The sequence below is a fragment of the Capricornis sumatraensis genome, chromosome 4 (assembly GCF_032405125.1).
Source record: "Capricornis sumatraensis isolate serow.1 chromosome 4, serow.2, whole genome shotgun sequence".
Classification (NCBI taxonomy): domain Eukaryota; kingdom Metazoa; phylum Chordata; class Mammalia; order Artiodactyla; family Bovidae; genus Capricornis; species Capricornis sumatraensis.
Genome location: NC_091072.1, coordinates 147,537,601 through 147,556,581, shown reverse-complemented (window position 1 = coordinate 147,556,581; position 18,981 = coordinate 147,537,601). Strand labels below are relative to the sequence as shown.

Genomic DNA, 18,981 nt, shown 5'->3' with positions numbered 1-18,981 from the left:
GTTTTAGGAAAGCGCGGGAGCCGCCGAGCTCTTTTGCGGCGAAGCCCTGTCTGCGTTCCTAAAAACTAAAGGGGGCGTGACTGGCTTCCTCCTTAGCCAATCGGCATCGGGTCATTTGCATAGGCCCACATCCAACGTTCACAAACTCTAGCCGCGAAGGATTTAAGAGAGTTCTTTAGACCACTGTCTCCCCCTCGGAAAGTCGCAGTGTGTCTCGTTATCTGTAGAGCAGTCGGAGCTAGCAACCGGCCGTCGGGGCTCACCCTCACTGTCAGCGGGGTTGGTGGCTGTGCCGCGCGCTCTCCGGCCGCTACGCATGCAGTGTTACAGCTCTTTTAGAATTTGTCTAGCAGGCTTTCCGGTTTTTACCGGAAAGCCCCTCCCACACTGGTCGATATCAACAATAGAAAAATATTTGGGTGGGGAACTGTTGTTTTCTGTTGATACCGGTTTTATTTTTTCGGTCTACGTGTTGTCCAGTTGCTAGCGGAGAAGATCCGGGGGGTTGGGACTCTTGTCTGGAAGTTTCCGGCTCTGTCTGATGTAGCTTCCCGTTCGCCTCCCCCCTGCGCCGGGAGGGCCGCGCTAGGAGCTGGTTCGTTTCTTGCCAGCTTGTCGTTGCCGCACGTGCATCTTTTGTCCCATGGCGTCCGCCTCGGCTCAGTCCGCGGCCCTGAGCGCCGAGCAGGCCAAGGGTGAGAAGCCTCCCATTTGCCGGGTGGGCTCCTTTCTCGAGAAGGGCGCTGGGCGAGAGGTGTGACTGCATTCGCTGGGAAGTGGGGGCGCGCGGGACCATTCTCTCTTCAGAGGGGCCTGCTTTCCCTCAGCGAGGAATTCGGGGGCCGAACTTATCGGGTTATTACGGCTTCAGTTCACTAATCCGCTGCCCTTTTCCTTGCGCTGTCGGCCGCTCGGGTCGGCGGGATCGGATGCCCACTCGCGGCGGCGACTGCGCACAGTGGTCCTGGCTGAGGTGATCCAAGCGTTCTCGGCGCCGGAGAATGCCGTTCGCATGGACGAGGCTCGGGACAACGCGTGTAACGACATGGGCAAAATGCTGCAATTCGTGCTGCCCGTAGCCACGCAGATTCAGCAGGAGGTTATTAAAGCCTACGGCTTCAGCTGCGATGGGGAAGGTGGGTCGGACGGGGGTTGGCGGTGAACTGGGTCGAGGAAAGGACGATGGATCTGTTGGATTCCTGAGCCGTCGTCCCCTTTCTCGCCACATGGCGGCAGCCACAGTCTAACAGTGTTGGCGCTCAGAACCCAGGGTCTGCTGTAATCTTGAGCCGAGAGGTTCTTAAATGCATGTTGTCGTTACCATTAATTATACTGTTACTCCGTTTTAAGATGAGAAATCAGGCTCTGCTAGTAAACCAGTGATGGAGGCCACAGGAGAACGTCCCATGAGTCCCATTTTGATGGCTTTTAGTGAAATGTCTATGTGACCACACACTTCTGCAGCGCCCCACCCCCCCAAAAAAAAGTGCTTCAGCTAATCAGAGGGCTGGCTAATCTGAGGGTTCAGTTTCTTGGGTGAGATCGCCGAGTTCTCCAAGAGTGTTTATTGATCCCACCCAGCTGGCCCATGATCCTCCGGTGTCCTGGTTATAGACTGGCGATCTTGTTCTGTTGGGTACGCATCCTTTGGGCTCTTGTGACTAAACTGCTAAAATGGTTAATCTGATCCTGGGAAGCACACTGCTTTGGGATGTTTTCATTCACTGCATCCCATCTGGTTGTGCCTGGTGTAGACCAGGAAATAATTTATCCGGACCACGCAGGGCATTGCCTGGGTCTTGTTTTGAAGACAGCTACCTGGCCAGAGGGGAAGGAGCCATCCACTCCAGCTCAGGCTGCTCCCTCCTGCCATCTTGGGCACATCCTTCCCCTGTGGATGTGGACTGAAGTTTCGTTCCCCTTTGCAGGTGTTCTTAAGTTTGCCCGCCTTGTTAAGTCTTACGAAGCCCAGGATCCCGAGATTGCCAGCCTGTCGGGGAAGCTGAAGGCTCTGTTCCTGCCGCCCATGACCCTGCCGCCCCACGGGCCTGCTTCAGGTGGCAGCGTGGCTGCCTCCTGAGGACTGGCCCTCCTGTTAACACTGCTGGGGAAGGGAAGACCTAATTGTACTGCAGGATAATAAATGTGCCTGTGACTTAGTGTTGATGTCTGTTTTTTGTGACCCTGACAACCTCTACATCCCGCCTGATTCCCTCTTGCTTTTCAGGCTGTCCCATTTCCCTTTCCAGATCTTTCCTGTGTTCCTTCAGGGCTGGACCAGCTCCAGGGCAGAGTGCAGAGTGGGAGGATGGGCCGGCCCCTCAACCCCCCTGGGTGGGGTGGCCTGCACAGCCTTCACCCTCTTTGAGCAGTGGGGCTTTCTGGACTTTTCCTGAGGCTCCTAGGCTTCTGTGCCCCTGGAGATTTCCCCATTGGCTGGTGCTCCCTTGGCCAGGGTGACTTCCTGGGCTTTGGCCGCAGCACCTAGCTTCCTGCGGCTCGGTTGGCTGGCGGGCCAGGTGGAGTTCCAGGTGGCTCCTCCCTTCCCCAGGGAGGGAGGCGGGGGACAGGCAGGCCGTGCTGGGCTGGCGCTAGACTGCCGAGTGGGGCTGGAGGGAGAAGCCAGCTGCTGAGGCCAGCTCCGCCCCACCTGTCCCTTTTCTGGGGTTATTTAGTCCAGGGGCTTGTCCCCGCGGTGCCTGTGGCCTGGCAGGCAGCATCGAGAGGAAAGTGGCTGGTTTCTGAGCATTCTTCCTCACCTGGCTTGGGCCCCTGCACAGCTGCGCCACGGGCTCGACCACGCCCCCTGTGCCTTCTGCCTGGGACTCCCCACCCCTCTGGGGAAATGCTGTCCCATGGGTAAGTCCCCTGCTCCATCTGGGTAACCGGGGCTCTTGTTCATTGGGGAGGGAGGGGCAGGGATCCTGCTCACTCCTGACAGGTGCATGACCATGAGTGTGACCTGCCCCTGTCCCCTCCCCAGGTCACTTTCCCCACAAGATGCCAGAACTCCAGCCTTGTTCATGACCCTCTGACCCACCCCCCTTCTCTAGTACTTTCTCCCTGACAGATGCATATTTATTCTCACCAAATTTCTTTCTCCGCCCTCTGGTCCCCTGCTTCTGTCTTCTGCTAAGGACACGTCCCCTAGGGAGCTGAATGACACCTGAAACATTACACATCTGAAAGGCAGACCTGAGAAAGATGCCCTGTTCCCATTAAATGTCCCAAATCCTTCATTCCAATCTCCCTCAGTTTTCCTTCACTCCTCTGCATCAGTTCATTCAGATACTGTTAAGTATCTATTGTATGCTGGTGCTTTTTAGTTTTTAAACTTTTTTAAGATTTTTAAAAAAATGTGGGTCATTTTTAAAGTCTTTATTGAATTTGTTACAATGTTGCTTCTGTTTTATGTTTTGCTTTTTTGGCCCCAAGTCATGTGGGAGGGATCTTAGCTCCCCAGTCATGGACGAACCTACACCCCGGGTATTGGAAGGTGAGGTCCTAACCAATGGACTGCCAGGGAAGTTCTGTCAGGTGCTTTTTAAGGTGCTGCCAATACTGTAACAAACAAGAGAGACACAGTTCCTGCCTTCACGGAGCTTCATGCGGGTGGAAGGGGACAGACTGCCCAAGGAACCCATTAAATAGGATAATTGCCGGGTCTCAGAAGTGTTACCCAGAAAATAAACCAGCTTCACATGCTAATAAGGGACTGGGGTGCCAGTGGCATCACTGGCTGGAGGGGCCAGGGAGGGCCTTCCTGAGTCGGTGACGAAGGAGCTGAGACCTGGATGAGGAGGAAGAATCAGGCTCCAGTGCTGCTGGCAGAGGGAATGGCCAGTACAAAGACCCTACTGTGGGAATAAACTGAATGATGGTGCCTGGGGGAAGAGTTGGCCAGTGAGGACAGAGGAGGGCTGGGTCACGTGGGGCCTTCTTGGTGTTTGGATACTACAGTGAGGACCTGCTGGGCGTCTTGGTGAGTTGGTAGGTTGGTTGCCCCAGGTCCAGTAAGTTCTTGCTTCTTATATTCACATCTGCTCTTGGGGTGTGCCTGCCTCCCTCAGTGTACCCCTTGTCTCCTTCAGCCCCAATGTCAAGATTCTTTAAAAAATATATTAAAAGTTTATTTTATTAATTATTATGTATTTTAAAAATATTTATTGATAGATTTACTTATAACTAAATTACTTATTAATAGATTTATATGTAAACAAATGACTTATTGGTAGATTTATTTATAAATAATTTGTTTATTGATAGATTTATTTATATATAAATACATTTATTTATTAGTTGTGGCATGTGGGATCTAGTTCCCTGATGAGAGGTTGAACCCGAGCCCCCTGCACTGGGAGCGAGGAGTCTTAACCACTGGACCGCCAAAGAGATCCCTGCTGTCAAGGTTCTTATTGGGTCTTCTGGTCCCTGATCCCTTCCGTGCTCCTGCCTCTGTCATTTTCCTGCCAGATGGTTGGCAAGTCCTTTCCTGAGAAAGAATCCTTCCTTGGTTCCTCAGGCTGGCCCTGTGAGACCCTTTGCCAAGGGTCCCGGCCTCTCAGAGTGGCTCAGCTCAGCCATAGGGCCCAGCTCCCAGCCGGCACTACGCTCGTGGGTCCCGTGCCAGCTCCCCAGGGGCCTCTGCCCACGCCCTGCCTCCTCCTCCCGCAGTGGGTGGTGCAGTGGGAAGGACAGTGGCCTCGTTAGACGTCAGACAGCTTTGGTTTGTTGTCTTTCCCCTTCCTAGTTTGTGACCTTGGTCAAGTAACTTCTCTGAGCCTTAGTTTTTGTTTCTAAAGTTGGGCTAACATGGACTTCCCTGGTGGTCCAGTGGTTAAGAATCCACCTGCCAAGGCAGGGGACATGGGTTTGATCCCTGGTCTGAGTAGATTCCACACGTTGAAGGGCAACTAAGCCCTTGGGCTACAACTACTGAGCCTTTGAGCCCCTCTTTCGCTCTGCAAAAACAGAAGCCACAGCACTGAGAAGCCCATGCACCTCAACTAGAGAAAGACTGCAAGCAGCAGGGAAGACCCAGCACAGCCAAAAATAAATAAATAAAATTGGCTAACAGGACCTACTAAATAGGGTTGGCATATACATTAATAACGTCACATAAGAGCTGTTCATACTAAAAACCTACTTCATATCGGCTTTTTATATCAGCATTTGGGAAATATTGTTAAACCCATTTATCAGGTAGGGATACTGAGGCCCAGGGAACTTCAAGAGCTTTCTAGAGATTACTTTGTTTGCTCTTCCAGACTGCCTGTCTTTCTGCATACCTGTTGATCTTCATCTCTGCCTTTATCTCCTTGCTTCCCAAGTGAGTAATTTTCTCTTCTCAATTAGTAGGCCCTTACTTTTTTAACTCTCAGCTTCCTTGAGCCTGTTTACCTCCCTTAAAAAAAAAAAAAAATGGGGAAAATAATTCCTAGATCAAAGCGGTGAAGAATCCACTGGCCAAAGCAGGGGGCACGGGTTTGATCCCTGGTCCTGGAAGATCCTATTTGCAGAGGGACAACTAAGACCGTGGGCCACAACCACTGAGTCCTGGGGGATGTCTGAGGCCCAAATGGGAGTGTGTGTGTGTGTGCACGTGCAAGTGCTCTGTGAACTCCAGAGCACTTATGCCAAGGGAAGGGTGGTGCTTCTTATTTATTTTCCTGCCAAGTAGAGACTGTACATATCATCCTAGTGTCTGTCTACCTTCTGACTTGACACCCTTCAGAGAAATTCCTGTCTCCTTGATGGTCAGGAGTTTCTGAGTGCCTAGTTAGTTTCTTTTTAAAAATTCCAGAGGGACAGTGGCTTGTGGCCACAGTACAGGGGGTGTTGGGTGCTATGTAGGGACCTGCAACTTTGTGGGTGGTTGGGATGATGTGTCTACGTGTGGGTGTTTGCACCTGACTATGTACGTGTGTAGATGAACTTGGATGATGAGGTTGCCTTTAGTGGGACTGTGTGTGCGTAAGTGGATGCTTGTGCATGTGCTTGCGCGCGCGTGTGTATACTCATCTGTATGTGACAAGTAGGGTGTGCATGGGTAGGACTGGACCTGGGCTTGTGATCATGTATGTGCATGGGTCTGGATGAATGTGGTCATTTGACACATGCTCTCTGTGAGACATGGTGCTAAGTTTTAACCACTTGGAGGTGAGCCATACCAGCTGTCGACCTCCTGTGCTGGAGGTGAGGGCCCCCGGTAGTGGAGGTGACGGTGTCCATTCTCTTCCTGCCCCCTGCTGTGAGAGAGAGTTCATAGTCTTTCAAGGCTACTACTGTCTAAGATAGAGGTAGTCAGTGTTAGACCATGAGATAAATAGATCAAGCAGGGTCTCCAGAAGCCCTTTCTGGGGGTGGGGAGGGCGGAGAAGTGATATTCAAAAAACGATAAAGTAGCCAACATAAGAAAATAGACTTTCATTGGGCTTGAGTTGATTCTTATTTTTCCTTCTTTTTTGAGGCATAGCATACATAATATGCTTGAATACTGAACATCACATTTACTTCATCTGTGTACACACCACTCAGATCTGCTATCCCAGAAATTGCCATCTCCCAGTCAGTATACTTATTTTAATGAAGGGGCTACATGCTCATGCTACAGTCTTCAAAAAGGTGGACTGGAAGGACTTCCCTAGTGGTCCAGTGGCTAAGAGGCCCCCAAGGCAGAGGGGGCCTGGGAGAGATGCCTGCTCAGGGAAGTAGATCCCACATGCAGCAACTAAAGACCCTGCAGGCTGCAATGAAGCTCAAAGATCCTGCATGTCACAACTAAGACTTGGTGCAGCCAATTAAATAAGTAATAAATACAAAAATATTTTTTAGAAAAAGGTGGAAGGAGAGAGATGGAAAGGTCCCTCCCAGCCCCTTCCTCCAGCTACCAGCTCTGGTCCCTTCCCTAGGGAATCTACTCACAGGGTTTCTTGTATATCTTTTTTTTTTTTCTTTAATTTTGGCTGTGTCTCAGGGCTTGTGGAATCTTAGTTCCCTGAGCAGGGATCGAACCCTTGCACTCTGTAGTCCTAACCACTGTACTCCCAGGGAAGTCCCCTCTTGTGTATCTTGCATTGGGCTTCTTTCCTCTTGCTTTCGTTTGGCGGTATGTTTTTTGGAATTAGAGGGAGTATCACAAGCTTTTAGTGTTTAGGGCCTCCCCAGGTGAACAGGCCCTGAGAATAGGCCATGGCCAGGTCTGGGTGCCCCGCTGCGGCCCAGGAGACAGGCCCCTGGTCAGAGTCCTGAGCTCTGTCGGATTCAGACCAGACCCCCTTAGCAAGAACCTACAGTTCAGACTCCGGTGGATCCATCCATAGGGCTGGCGGCTCTGGCCCCACCTGCTTCCCATTCCGCTTCTCACCCAACTGCAGGGTTGGGGCACGGTGGATGGCCCAAAGGCCGAGGACAAGAAGCAGGGAAGGTGCCAGTTGGACAGGGCTGCTCCAGGGTCATTTTGTTCAGCCCTCTGTCCCAGGGCACCTATTCAGATGTGTGTGTCGAGGGAGGGTTTCTATGCCTCTAAGAGGCATCTGCCCAGCCTAAACAGTTAGGAAACTGCCCCCTCCCACTTTGGCCTGATTGGAAGAGTCTCTCAACCTCTGTTCGTTTTTTTTTTAAATTATTTATTTATTTGGCTGCACCTAGTGTTAGTTGCAGCATGTGGGATCTAGTTCCCTGACCAGAGACCCAACCTGGGCCCCCTGCTTTGGGAGCAGAGTCTTAGCCACTGGACCCCTAGGGAAGTGCCCCCCTCCCCAACCTTTTTAACTTTTTCTCTTCTTTTTTGAAATTTACTTAGTTGGCTGTGTCCAGTTTTAGTTGCAGTACACAGGATCGTCCATTGTGGTACACAGATTTAGTTGTGGCACGGCTCAATTGCTCCACAGCATGTAGGATCTTAGCTCTCTGCCCAGTGATTGAACCTGTGAGGCCTGCCTGCATTGCAAGGCAGATTCTTAACCACTGAACCACTAGGGAAGTCCCTTAACTTTTTATTTAACTTTTTATTCTGTTCTCTGAAGCCCTGAGGCCTGGCATATAGTAGCTAAAATCACTAGCTTTGGAGCCAGGCCATCCGGTTTGCACTCTGGTTTGCCATTTACTGACCGTGTGGCCCTGGGGCAAGCTGCCTTCACGCCCAGAGCCTCAGGTTCTTTGTCTGGAAAATGAGAATAATGAAGGTACCTGCTTCACAGGGCTACCGTGAGGACACATCAGATAAGGCAGGTAAATACTGCCCAGCACTGTGCCTGTTGTCTAGGCAGACACCGCTAATGATAGTTGCCACCCTCAGCATTATTACTGGTTTGGACCAGGGAAGGCTGCATGGAGCAGGAAGAGATGGCGCGTGACTGTGTGGGTTCCCATGGACCAAGCATGAGCTGGCCTGGGGCGCTGGAGGCTCACGTGTGTTCTCATTCGGGTGGTCGTGTGTGGAGGTCCACCCTCCCCAGGCCTTCGATGGCGGGCGTGTGGGTCCTGTCCCCACCCCCACCGCCACCCCGAGCTTCTCCCTGCTCTGCCCTAAAACGAGAAGTGAGTGAGTTCCCCCAAGGGGTCGGCCGCGCCCCTTCCTGTCCCCGCCCTGCCGGCTGCCCCAGGCCAGTGGAGTGGCAGCCCAGAAGCAGGACAGGACCGCGCTGGGTGGCGAGGTGGCCTGGGTGCTGATAGCTGCCAGAGCTTAGCCCCAGCGTCCCCCGCCTGCCCAGACTCAGCGGCACCACGCCGTTGCCTCACGCCCTCACCCCCCTCCCCGCCCCGGGCACCCCAGGATGGTGAGGTAAGGGCCCGGCACCATGGTAGGCAGGAGGCAGGGTGCCCCAGGGCCCTGAGGCCTCTCCTCACCACCCTCCTGGCCCCCAGGTGGTTTCACCGAGACCTCAGTGGGCTGGATGCGGAGACCCTGCTCAAGGGCCGAGGAGTCCACGGAAGCTTCCTGGCACGGCCCAGCCGCAAGAACCAGGGTGACTTCTCCCTCTCCGTCAGGTAGGTGGCCCGCGGCTCCAGCCGGGGGTGGGGTGCCAGCCCTTGGCTGCTCGTTTCGCTTCCCCAGGCCCCTGGGTGTGTCCACCCCAACCCTGGCCAGGGCCCCCACCCACCCCCTACCCTCACCTGACCTCCACTCTCCCTTCCACTGGCCTTACCACCACCGGGTGCCCTGCAGGGTCGGGGACCAGGTGACTCATATTCGGATCCAGAACTCTGGGGACTTCTACGATCTGTATGGAGGGGAGAAGTTCGCGACGCTGACGGAGCTGGTGGAGTACTACACGCAGCAGCAGGGCGTTCTACAGGACCGAGACGGCACCATCATCCACCTCAAGTACCCGCTGAACTGCTCAGACCCCACCAGTGAGAGGTGAGGGTCTTCGCTCCCTGGCCCGCCCCACCGAGAAGTGGACTGTCCTTCCTACCTTGGGCCTCTTCCCTCCGTGTGATCTGAGGGCCCCCTTTCCATCAACCCCTAGGAAGCAAGAGAAGGTTGCCTGGCCCTTCTCCAGGGTCCCTGTCCACCCGTGCTCCAGGCCTTACCAGTGCCAGAGAGGCCTCTCCTCGTGGCTGTCTCTCCCAAATGGCTGGCTCTGTTGTTAGAAAGCTCTTCTTGCTGGGACAGAATCTGACCTCTTGTAACTGTTCTCTCCCCAGCACGGATTCCTATGGTTGAGGAGGATCGTAGGGGTCAGCATGTATGAGGACACATAGGCTCATCTCAGTGTCCCCTGATAATGGGTCTGCCCTCTGGGGCTGGCTAGTGCTGGACCAGTCCCTTGACCAGACCCACATCATTGAAAACTGTCATAGGGGTGCAAGGGCCTTGTAGCTGGGCACAGAGCAATACTCTAAGCACTTCCCGCCCATCTTTCTTGTTTCAAAGATATGGTCCCCAGAACTGGGCTGGCTACTCCCCAGGTGGTCTCCCCAAAGTATGGGCAAACCCAAAGACTCTGCATTTTATGGACGGGTTGGGGGGTGTCTCATTTTCCAGCTGTGTCTCCATGATAGCTCCTGTAATTAGGGGAAGGGCAGCTGAACAACTCTGGGTTGTTATGGGGGCTTTTTTTGGCACACTCCTAGGGCCAAGCCAACTTGTCCTTGTCCTGTGTTTGTGCATCGATTGTCGAAATGATTCTGAACCTGGATTCTCTCAGCTTTCGGTCTTTCTGAGATGCATGCCTCCCATCTTGCATCCGTATTTTGTTCAAGTCACTGGTTGAGACTGAGAACTGGATGAGGCTGGGGTACAGGCCCCAGACCCACCCCTGGAGACCCTTTTTCCCATGAACATGCATCCAGGGTCCATTTCTGGTGAAGCCGCCTCCCCCAGGAGGGAAGCACTTAGATGCCCTTGCTCGTGTCTGTCCTTGCCTGGTGTTCACTGCCTCTCACCCTCTTCCTGCACCCCCCTGCCACATTCATGGGGATTTTCTGCCCAGATCCTTTTGGGCTCTTCATGACCTGGCCTCCTCCTTGTCCACAGCCAGGGTCCGGCCTACTGATTGCTGCCAAAGGATTGCTGCAGGGGTGGTTGAGGATGGAGCTGCAAGAGGGATGGAGCTGAGAGGACCCCCTGGGGCCTGAGGTCAGGGTTCAAATTGTGGCTGGAAGAGGTCAGGGTCAGAGGGACTCAAGACCAGGGCAGCTGACTTCAAGAGAGTCTTTTGGTTCCCCACGCCAGGAGGTCTGGATTCACCCTTGACCCTGGGAGCCTGTGGGGAAGGCTCTTTCTCTTATCCTCTGCTCTGGTTTGCTCTGGTTCTTGGCCTTGGCAGCTCCCCCTCCTCCTCTGGGGAGAATTTGCATTTGTCCCCTCAATGGCTAGCTCTTTGCCTGTGGTCAGCCTGACATTTGCATGGAGACTTCCTCATCCTGTGGGGCCTGGGGGAAGAGGGTTAGCCCCCTCCCCACTGCTTGGGGGCCCTGGCCTATCCCTGAGTGGTGGGATATGGTGCCCCGGGGGTCCTGCACTGGGCTGGGGACTCTGGAAGTCTCCGAGCTGCAGTCTCCTCCGGGCTGCAGTACGATGGGGTGGGACAGACTGGCCCCCTCCCTCCTTCCCCCCATTCCTGCGGTTGGAAAATGCCCCCCTTCTCCTGTCCCTGGGCTGAGGAAACCTCACAACCTCACTTCTCACTCTCTCCCCAGAAGGAGTTTTGTGTTTTTTCCATCACGTGGTTTCCTGTGGGGCTGGGCATTGCGGGGCTACAGTTTCCTCCTGGGAAGGGGGTGTGTTTTGGGGAAAGGTCCTAGTTCTGCTTTCTGCCCCTCTGAGCCCCTTGAGCCTCCCCCCCAACACCCAACCCCAGCAGCCCCTTTAGTGACATCACCTGGGGCACCCCAAAGCCCCCAAACCACTATTCACCCCGCGGGCTTGTCCACCTTCCCGACCCCCAGGGGGACTTCTCCCCTCGCTTGTGACTTCCGTCTCTCCCAACCCCATTGCTGTCTGTGGTTTGGCCTCCATCTGCATTTCTGCTTCCCTTGCCTAGCCCTGTCTTTCATGGAGACCCTTCCTGGGTTTCTCCCCTCTGAACATTCTGGATGTGGCTGCCTTTCTGCCTGTGTCTTAAACTTGCGGAGGTGGGCTTGCTTAGAAGTCCTGAGGCTTGCCACTTATTAGCCAGGGCTTGGGCCAGTGTTCCACCACCCAGCCTCAGTCTCCTCATCTGCAGAATGGGTAGTACCTACCTCTCAGGTTTCTGTGAGGGTGACGGACCTACTCATAGTGGCGGATTTGAGAGCGTGTAGCACAGCTCACTCAGTTCAGCACATGGCAGGGGCCCAAGTTCCCTGCCCCCTCCCTGAGCATCTGCCCAGCGCCCGCCCCCGGCCTCAGTCTCACCTCCCCGGATGCCGTCTTCCCTAGGTGGTACCATGGCCACATGTCTGGAGGGCAGGCAGAGACTTTGCTGCAGGCCAAGGGGGAGCCTTGGACATTCCTTGTGCGTGAGAGCCTCAGCCAGCCTGGAGATTTTGTGCTGTCCGTGCTCAGCGACCAGCCCAAGGCTGGCCCTGGCTCCCCGCTCAGAGTCACCCATATCAAAGTCATGTGTGAGGTAAGGCCTCTGGGCACCAGGGAGGCACCCCGCTGGGGGTCCCTTCTGTGCCCACAGCCTTGCCCGTGGGGAGGGGCAGCCTGGGCTTTGGTCTGAGGCTGGGGGATCCAGGCAGGGAGACTGAGGTGGCCTGACTTGGTGCCCCTCAGGGTGGACGCTACACAGTGGGGGGTTCGGAGACCTTCGACAGCCTCACCGACCTGGTGGAGCATTTCAAGAGGACGGGGATCGAGGAGGCCTCCGGCGCTTTCGTCTACCTGCGGCAGGTGAGGGGTGGGCCTGGCTGCCTCCTCCCATTCCCTGAGCCTCTGAGCTCTAGAAGCGGCTGACTTCTGGCCTCCCCCACCCCAGCCATACTACGCCACGAGGGTGAACGCAGCTGACATTGAGAACCGGGTCTTGGAACTGAACAAGAAGCAGGAGTCAGAGGAGACAGCCAAGGCCGGCTTCTGGGAGGAGTTTGAGGTTTGTGATGGGACCAGCAGGGTGAAGGGCGTGGGGTCCCAGACAGACCCCGCCCCCTCACTCCCCATCCTCATCTGCCCTATGACCTCTCCACCCATGGATGCCCTGCTCCCGGGCCTGAGGCTCCATTTCCCCGACTCCTCCCACAGAGTCTGCAGAAGCAGGAGGTGAAAAACTTGCACCAGCGGCTGGAAGGGCAGCGGCCAGAAAACAAGAGCAAGAACCGTTACAAGAACATCCTTCCGTGTGAGCACCCTGGGCAGCCTCCAGCCCGCCCCCAGCTCAGGCAGCGTCCACCGCCCAGGAGGTTCCTCTCCCCTAGCTGACCTCCCCCCATCGCAGACGGTCTCCTTCCCCAGCTTCTTTGAGGGACCCCACCCACAAGGGCATCCCCCCTCCTTCCAGGCCCCCAGAGGATCCCCTCATACCCCACCCCACCACGTTCGTTCTTCCTCTGAAACCTCCAGCCCACACGGGTTGAGATCCCTCAACCCATGTGTGTGCCCCACCCCGGCCTGCCCGCAGGGCTTCTAGGCAAGGATGGCCTGGGAGCTCAAGAAAGGTTTCTGACCCAGGCCCTTCTTGCTTCCTTTCTGCCCACTCCCAGTTGACCACAGTCGCGTGGTCCTGCAGGGACGCGACAGTAACATCCCTGGGTCTGACTACATTAACGCCAACTACGTGAAGGTCAGTGAGCTCGCCGGTCATGGTGGGAAGGGCGCGGGAAATGGACCCCGGCTCCTGGGGATGTTTGGTCCAGAGACATTGGGTGAAGCCAGAGCTGTTGCCATGGGTGAGTGGGTGGGTGGATGAGGGGCTCACAGCTCTGCTCGTCTCTGCACTCTGTCCAGAACCAGCTGCTAGGCCCTGATGAGAACGCTAAGACCTACATCGCCAGCCAGGGCTGCCTGGAGGCCACGGTCAACGACTTCTGGCAGATGGTGTGGCAGGAGAACACCTGCGTCATTGTCATGACCACCCGGGAGGTGGAGAAGGGCCGGGTAGGCTGAGCCCCACGCAGCCCCCACCCCCAGGACTGCTCCACTACCATTAAGCTGGAGAGACACTTAGGGGCACCTCAAAGGGCAAGGGCCCGACCTCCTTGGGGTCCTGAGGCAGAAATCTGAGTACATGATGACTCCTGGGTCTCTGCTTCCTATCTGGGACTCCCCTGACCACCAGACCCAGATTTCCAGAGGCCTCCATCCCTTAAGTGTCCCCCCACCCCGTGCCTACCATCCCCCTTGGGGTAGTAACCCCTCCTCTCCACTCAGCCTCATTACTGTCTCTGAAGTTGGCCCCAAACTCTCACCTCATGGGCAGGCTGCCCCCTCGCACGGCACCCTCTGCCCTGGAGTGGCTGTGACCTGTGCAGAGGTGCGTGACCTCTGCATCAGGCTGTCTCCCCGAGGACCCTGGTGCTCAGGCCTGGTGGCTGCCCTCCAGCCCTCACCTCCGACCTCCCAGGCTCCTTCAGGTTTCTGTGCCTCTGCAGGAGCTCATTTCTCCTAGGAAGTGACTTCCTCTCTCCTCCCTATCTCTGCTCGACAGACACCTCTTTTTTTTAAAGACCCAGCTCACATGTTCCCTCCTCTGTGAATGCATCCCTGATTTCCTCCATTACCTAGAGGGAGAATTAGTCTCTGCCTGCACCCCCTTACCCCGGGCTCCTCAGCGGCTCAGTTCCCTGGCTCACCCTTTTCTCTGTGAGCTCCTGGAGGCACTGGCGCACCAGGCTGTGTCTTACTTGTGTCTGGCACTCCAGCCTGGTTGGCGCGGCTTCAGGTGCGAGGTCTGTAAAGGCCAGCATGTGCGGAATGACTTGAGCGGCTGGTCAGGTCTCACCACCTGCAGCATGCTGAGCCAAGACCTAAGCCTCTGACTCTTGGCCAGTTCACCCATTCATCCATCAGATGCTGCGGGGCCAGCACTGGGCATTCAGGCCCTGCCTCTGTGCCTTACATCCCTCCCCACCCTCTCTTTTCAGAACAAATGTGTTCCATACTGGCCAGAAGTGGGCAGTCAGCGTGTTTATGGACCCTACACTGTAACCAATTGTGGGGAACACGACACAGCTGAGTACAAACTCCGAAACTTACAGGTCTCCCCTCTGGAAAATGTGAGTGTCCCCTGCTCCTGCCCCAGGCTGGGGACCCTGCTCACGCTTGTTCTCCTGGATTGGGTAGAATGAAGCCACGTGGGGGAGCAGGGCACATTGACCCTATGTCTTCCACCCAGGGGAACCTGATTCGGGAGATTTGGCACTACCAGTATCTGAGCTGGCCTGATCATGGGGTCCCCAGCGAGCCTGGGGGTGTTCTCAGCTTCCTGGACCAGATCAACCAGCGGCAGGAGAGTCTGCCTCATGCAGGGCCCATCATCGTGCATTGCAGGTGAGAGTGACAATGATATGATACCGGTGATAATAATCCAAGTAGTAGCTGGCAATTGAGTACTGCCAAGCGCCCTGCACTGTTGTAAGCAAATTACACGTGAATGCATTCAAAGCCTCCCGGGCCCTCCACCTCTTCTGGGTTCCCTGATAGCTTCCAGACCTATGGGTGGTACTTAGCTTGAACCAAGCCCATGGCTTGAGCCCATGCCTGGCATGGGGAGTCTCCATAGAGACGTAGCGTCTGGTCCAGTCTAGTTCAACCTGCCATGTGAGAATGAGGAAATGGGTCAGGTCACTGCTGGTCCATGGGGAGAACCTGGAGCAGGGCTCACGGTAGATGCAGGTCCAGGTCACTACTGTTTCTTCACACATGTCTACCCACGGTGTTTCTCCTTGGGGTCGGTGTGGCTCCCCAACTCTTCTCTTTACCATCTGCAGCCATGAGGGGGAGGGGTGCTGAGGCCTCTTCATGCCACTCCTATTCTCCCTTCCTGCCAGTGCCCCCAGCTCAGCCCCTCAGCTCAGGCACCACTAGGTCCACTGGAGCTCCCCATGTTCATGTTCGGGAGACCCTGCTAAGCTGGGGAGCTGAGGGAGCAATGAGCAGCAGGGGCCCCAGCAGCTCGCCTGTCCTGGGTGGATGGGAGGGGGTAGGCAGGGGTTACTGGACAGATGTAGCTTCTGTAAATTCCAGCTCCTCCACTCCCTGGCTGTGTGATCTCAGACAAATGACTTCACGTCTCTGATCCTCAGGTTCCTTATCTGTAAAGTCAGTGTTTCATGGGGCTGTGGTGAACGTGAGACCCTCTCACTGTGTCTGGAGTACAGTAAATGCTCCAGAAGCGGGGGTCATTCATGTTTTGATATCTCCTGTGGGGGCACGGGGGTCTGTCTCCTTCCCTTCCCTTCCTGCTCCCTCCATGTGACCCAGGCTTTGAGGACCAGGACTTCCTCCTTCTGCCCACCAGCTCTTGTGTGTCCTTGGGCAGGGCTGTGTGGGCTGAGCCTGGATGTACCCCCCATGTGCTGTCTCAGGGACTGTACCTCCAGGGACAGGCCCATCGCCAAGAATGACCCAGCTGCCCGTGGGCCCCCCCCCCCACCTTCTTGAAATCCCCATGGCCTTAATTTAGACGTTACAGGAAGGAAGTGGGTGAGAGGGTGTTATTTTTAACAATCTGGGTTTGAAATTAGACAGTGCGACTTGGGGCATCGGCCTGACTGGCCTAGTGGTGGAGGTGAAACTGGGGTCTCTGTGTGGTCTTGAGGCTGCTGGGGTCTGTGTGCCCAGGCGGTGGCGGCAGAGGGTGGGGAGGAAGGGAGACCTCCTGTTAGCTGCTCCCCCAAGTCTCCTGAGCCCAGTTGCCTCGTGGCCAGCAGGCGGAAGAACTGTCCTCACCCTGTTGTCAGGATCTGAAGAAAAAGGGAGATGCAGCCTGACGGAAAGATGGTCCTCATGCAAGGAGGGCAGCCTGGCTCGAGCCAACGCTGTGGGAGAGGGCCCGGGAGGCCAGGGTGCCAGGGTAGTAGGCAGGACAGGTGGGATGGAGTCCCAGGTGTCCTGGGGTAGTGGGGGGAAGAGGGAGAAGTGGAAGCAGGCGGTGGGGCTGGGAAGTACTGGGATGGGCATCGGGGAGCAGCGTCTTAGCACTAGTGTGCAAGGCTCTCTCCCCAAATCCCTTGGCTGGAGGGATGAGTACAGGTGCAGAGTTGGGCAAACCCCTGCCCTGTCTGCCCCACCCCCACCGCACTGACCCAGCCAGGTTCCTGCAGCTTGTATCACTGCCCTTTCCCTAAGCCCCGCTCCTGCCTTCTGCCCGCTCCCTAAGCCCTGCCCCTGCTGGCCCCGTTTGAGCCACTGGTTCCCGACCTTCATGGGCTGGGCCTCTCACGCGCCCCTTCTCTCCCCAGCGCTGGCATCGGCCGCACGGGCACCATCATTGTCATCGACATGCTCATGGAGAGCATCTCCACCAAGGGTGAGGGTGACCGGTGGGGGACGCTGGGTCTGGTGGGCGAGCAGCCCCCCGCCTCCGCCTCTGCTCGGGGCCTGACATCCGGCTGCCCTCTCGGCCAGGCCTGGACTGTGACATCGACATCCAGAAGACCATCCAGATGGTGCGGGCCCAGCGCTCGGGCATGGTGCAGACGGAGGCACAGTACAAGTTCATCTACGTGGCCATCGCCCAGTTCATCGAGACCACCAAGAAGAAGTTGGAGGTCATGCAGGTGCGGGCAGCGCAGGGGCCTGGCTGGGCTGAGGGGGCCAGTGGGCTGCATGGGGTGCCGCTGGGACCACCGGCCTACCACCGCACCTCTCCCTGCAGTCCCAGAAGGGCCGGGAATCGGAATACGGAAACATCACCTACCCGCCAGCCATGAAGAATGCCCACGCCAAGGCCTCCCGCACCTCCTCTAAGTGAGTGGCCCCTGCCTAGCCCGACCTTCCTTTCCAGGGAGGTTCGGGTTCAAGTATAAGCTTGGTTCTTACAACCTGTATTGACAAGTGTCTCCTGAGTGCCCTTCCACGTGGGGCCTGAGCTGAGTATACTGATGTGTGAGATGGAGCCTTTGCCCTGAGGAGCTTCTAGTCTAGTGTCAGGACGCTGTCAGGGCTGGCATCCTCGCTTTCCTGGCCTCAGTTTGCTCACCTGTGAGATGGGGTGAACCCATGTCACCCCAGGCTGGTGCTGGGGAACCCTGCCCCTATCTCCTGACCCGCTGGCCCCACCCTGCAGACACAAGGAGGATGTGTATGAGAATGTGCACAGTAAGAACAAGAAGGAGGAGAAGGTGAAGAAACAGCGGTCAGCGGACAAGGAGAAGAACAAGGGCTCCCTGAAGAGGAAGTGAGCCGGCCCGTCCTGGGGCGGCCATGGTACGGCCCTTCCCTGGCCTGTCCCTGGGGCTTCCCAGCTGGTCTTTCTGCCCTGGATAGAGGGGGCAGCTGTGGCCTCACCCTGCCTTACCAACCACACCAGACCTGCGTCTTGTCCCCCACTCCAGGTCCAGCCCCGCCTCACCCTTTCCTCCCTTCCCTTTGCAGCCTCAGCCTCGTCTCTTCAGAGGCCTCCAGTGGATGACCCACAGCCTGAACCTTGGAGCAACAACCCCCCCCCCATTCTATTGTAATTTAAATGACCGTGTCCCCATCTCCCTCTCCTGGGATCCTGTATATAGCCCAGCAAGGCCCCAGGTGGGGCAGGCTGGTCTCCTCTTGTAAATAAAGCCTCTAGGTCACTGTGTGTGGGTCTCTAACTCTGTGTGCCTGGCGGGAGGGGGAGGCAGGCAGGGAGCCTTCACAGTTTAACAGGCGAGTGTGAGCACGGGTCAGGTCTGGCTGCCTCTTCCCTTTCTTTAAAGCGGAGGGTGATCCTGCCAGGGTGGGTGAAGATCACTGAGATCAGGGATGATGATATAACTGGCAACAATAACTCATCACACTCTTTTTTTTTAACACATTGTATTTATTGGATTGCACTGGGTCTTAGTTGGAGCATGACGAATCTTTAGTTGCATCAGGTGAACTCTTAATTGCAGCAAGTGAGATCTACATCCTCGACCAGGGCTGGAACCTGGGCCCCCGTGCCAAGCAAGTATGAAGTCTTAAACACTGAACCACCGAACCACCAAGGAAATCCCAATTCATTACACTCTTGGCATGTGTCGGGTATGGTTTAAGAGACTAAAAGCATTGTGGACTTCCCTGGTGGGCCAGTGGTTAAGACTCCGAGCCTCCCGTGCAAGAGGTACAGGTTAGGTCCCTGGTCAGGGAACTAAGATCCTACAGGTCATGTGGTGTGGCCAAAAAAAATGTAAAAAACAAGACCCCCCCCCAAAAGAACAAAACCAAGACTAAAAGTATTGAACCAAGGTACCTGCATCATTCCAGTTTTACAGTGGGACAAACTGAGACACAGAGAGATTAAATAACTTGCTCGAGGCCACAGGACTGTTGAGCAGTGAAACTAAGATTTTAACTCAGGCCGTTGGGCCCCAGAGCCTGCATTCCTGGAAATGCAGCCGGGGTCACGCCGAGGGGGACACAACCACATTCTCTGG

The 18,981-nt window shown here is 55.8% G+C and overlaps 2 protein-coding genes and 1 non-coding gene across 5 annotated transcripts; all 3 read left to right on the top strand.

The window, feature by feature from the left end:
• The first annotated feature begins 319 nt into the window (after window positions 1-319).
• Window positions 320-381, top strand: LOC138079401 (U7 small nuclear RNA). Its single transcript, XR_011144874.1, has one exon. It is a non-coding gene; the product is annotated as a U7 small nuclear RNA (small nuclear RNA).
• C4H12orf57 (chromosome 4 C12orf57 homolog) lies at window positions 349-2,135 on the top strand. 2 transcript variants are annotated; one of them, XM_068971657.1, is made up of 3 exons: window positions 349-695; window positions 960-1,049; window positions 1,929-2,135. In XM_068971657.1, exons 1-3 carry the CDS (start codon window positions 644-646, stop codon window positions 2,078-2,080), a joined length of 294 nt encoding a protein of 97 aa, XP_068827758.1. In that variant the 5' UTR covers window positions 349-643; the 3' UTR covers window positions 2,081-2,135. The 2 variants fall into 2 exon arrangements, with proteins under 2 accessions (XP_068827758.1, XP_068827757.1); XM_068971656.1 differs by having other exon boundaries at window positions 960-1,136.
• Window positions 2,136-2,748: 613 nt separating this feature from the next.
• PTPN6 (protein tyrosine phosphatase non-receptor type 6) lies at window positions 2,749-18,134 on the top strand. 2 transcript variants are annotated; one of them, XM_068970192.1, is made up of 16 exons: window positions 2,749-2,859; window positions 8,869-8,991; window positions 9,170-9,364; window positions 11,870-12,059; window positions 12,209-12,325; window positions 12,411-12,524; window positions 12,674-12,770; window positions 13,132-13,211; window positions 13,376-13,525; window positions 14,512-14,643; window positions 14,763-14,917; window positions 16,831-16,898; window positions 16,997-17,148; window positions 17,247-17,338; window positions 17,658-17,797; window positions 17,966-18,134. In XM_068970192.1, exons 1-15 carry the CDS (start codon window positions 2,846-2,848, stop codon window positions 17,770-17,772), a joined length of 1,794 nt encoding a protein of 597 aa, XP_068826293.1. In that variant the 5' UTR covers window positions 2,749-2,845; the 3' UTR covers window positions 17,773-17,797; window positions 17,966-18,134. The 2 variants fall into 2 exon arrangements, with proteins under 2 accessions (XP_068826293.1, XP_068826294.1); XM_068970193.1 differs by lacking the exon at window positions 2,749-2,859 and adding an exon at window positions 8,646-8,785.
• Window positions 18,135-18,981: the final 847 nt, after the last annotated feature.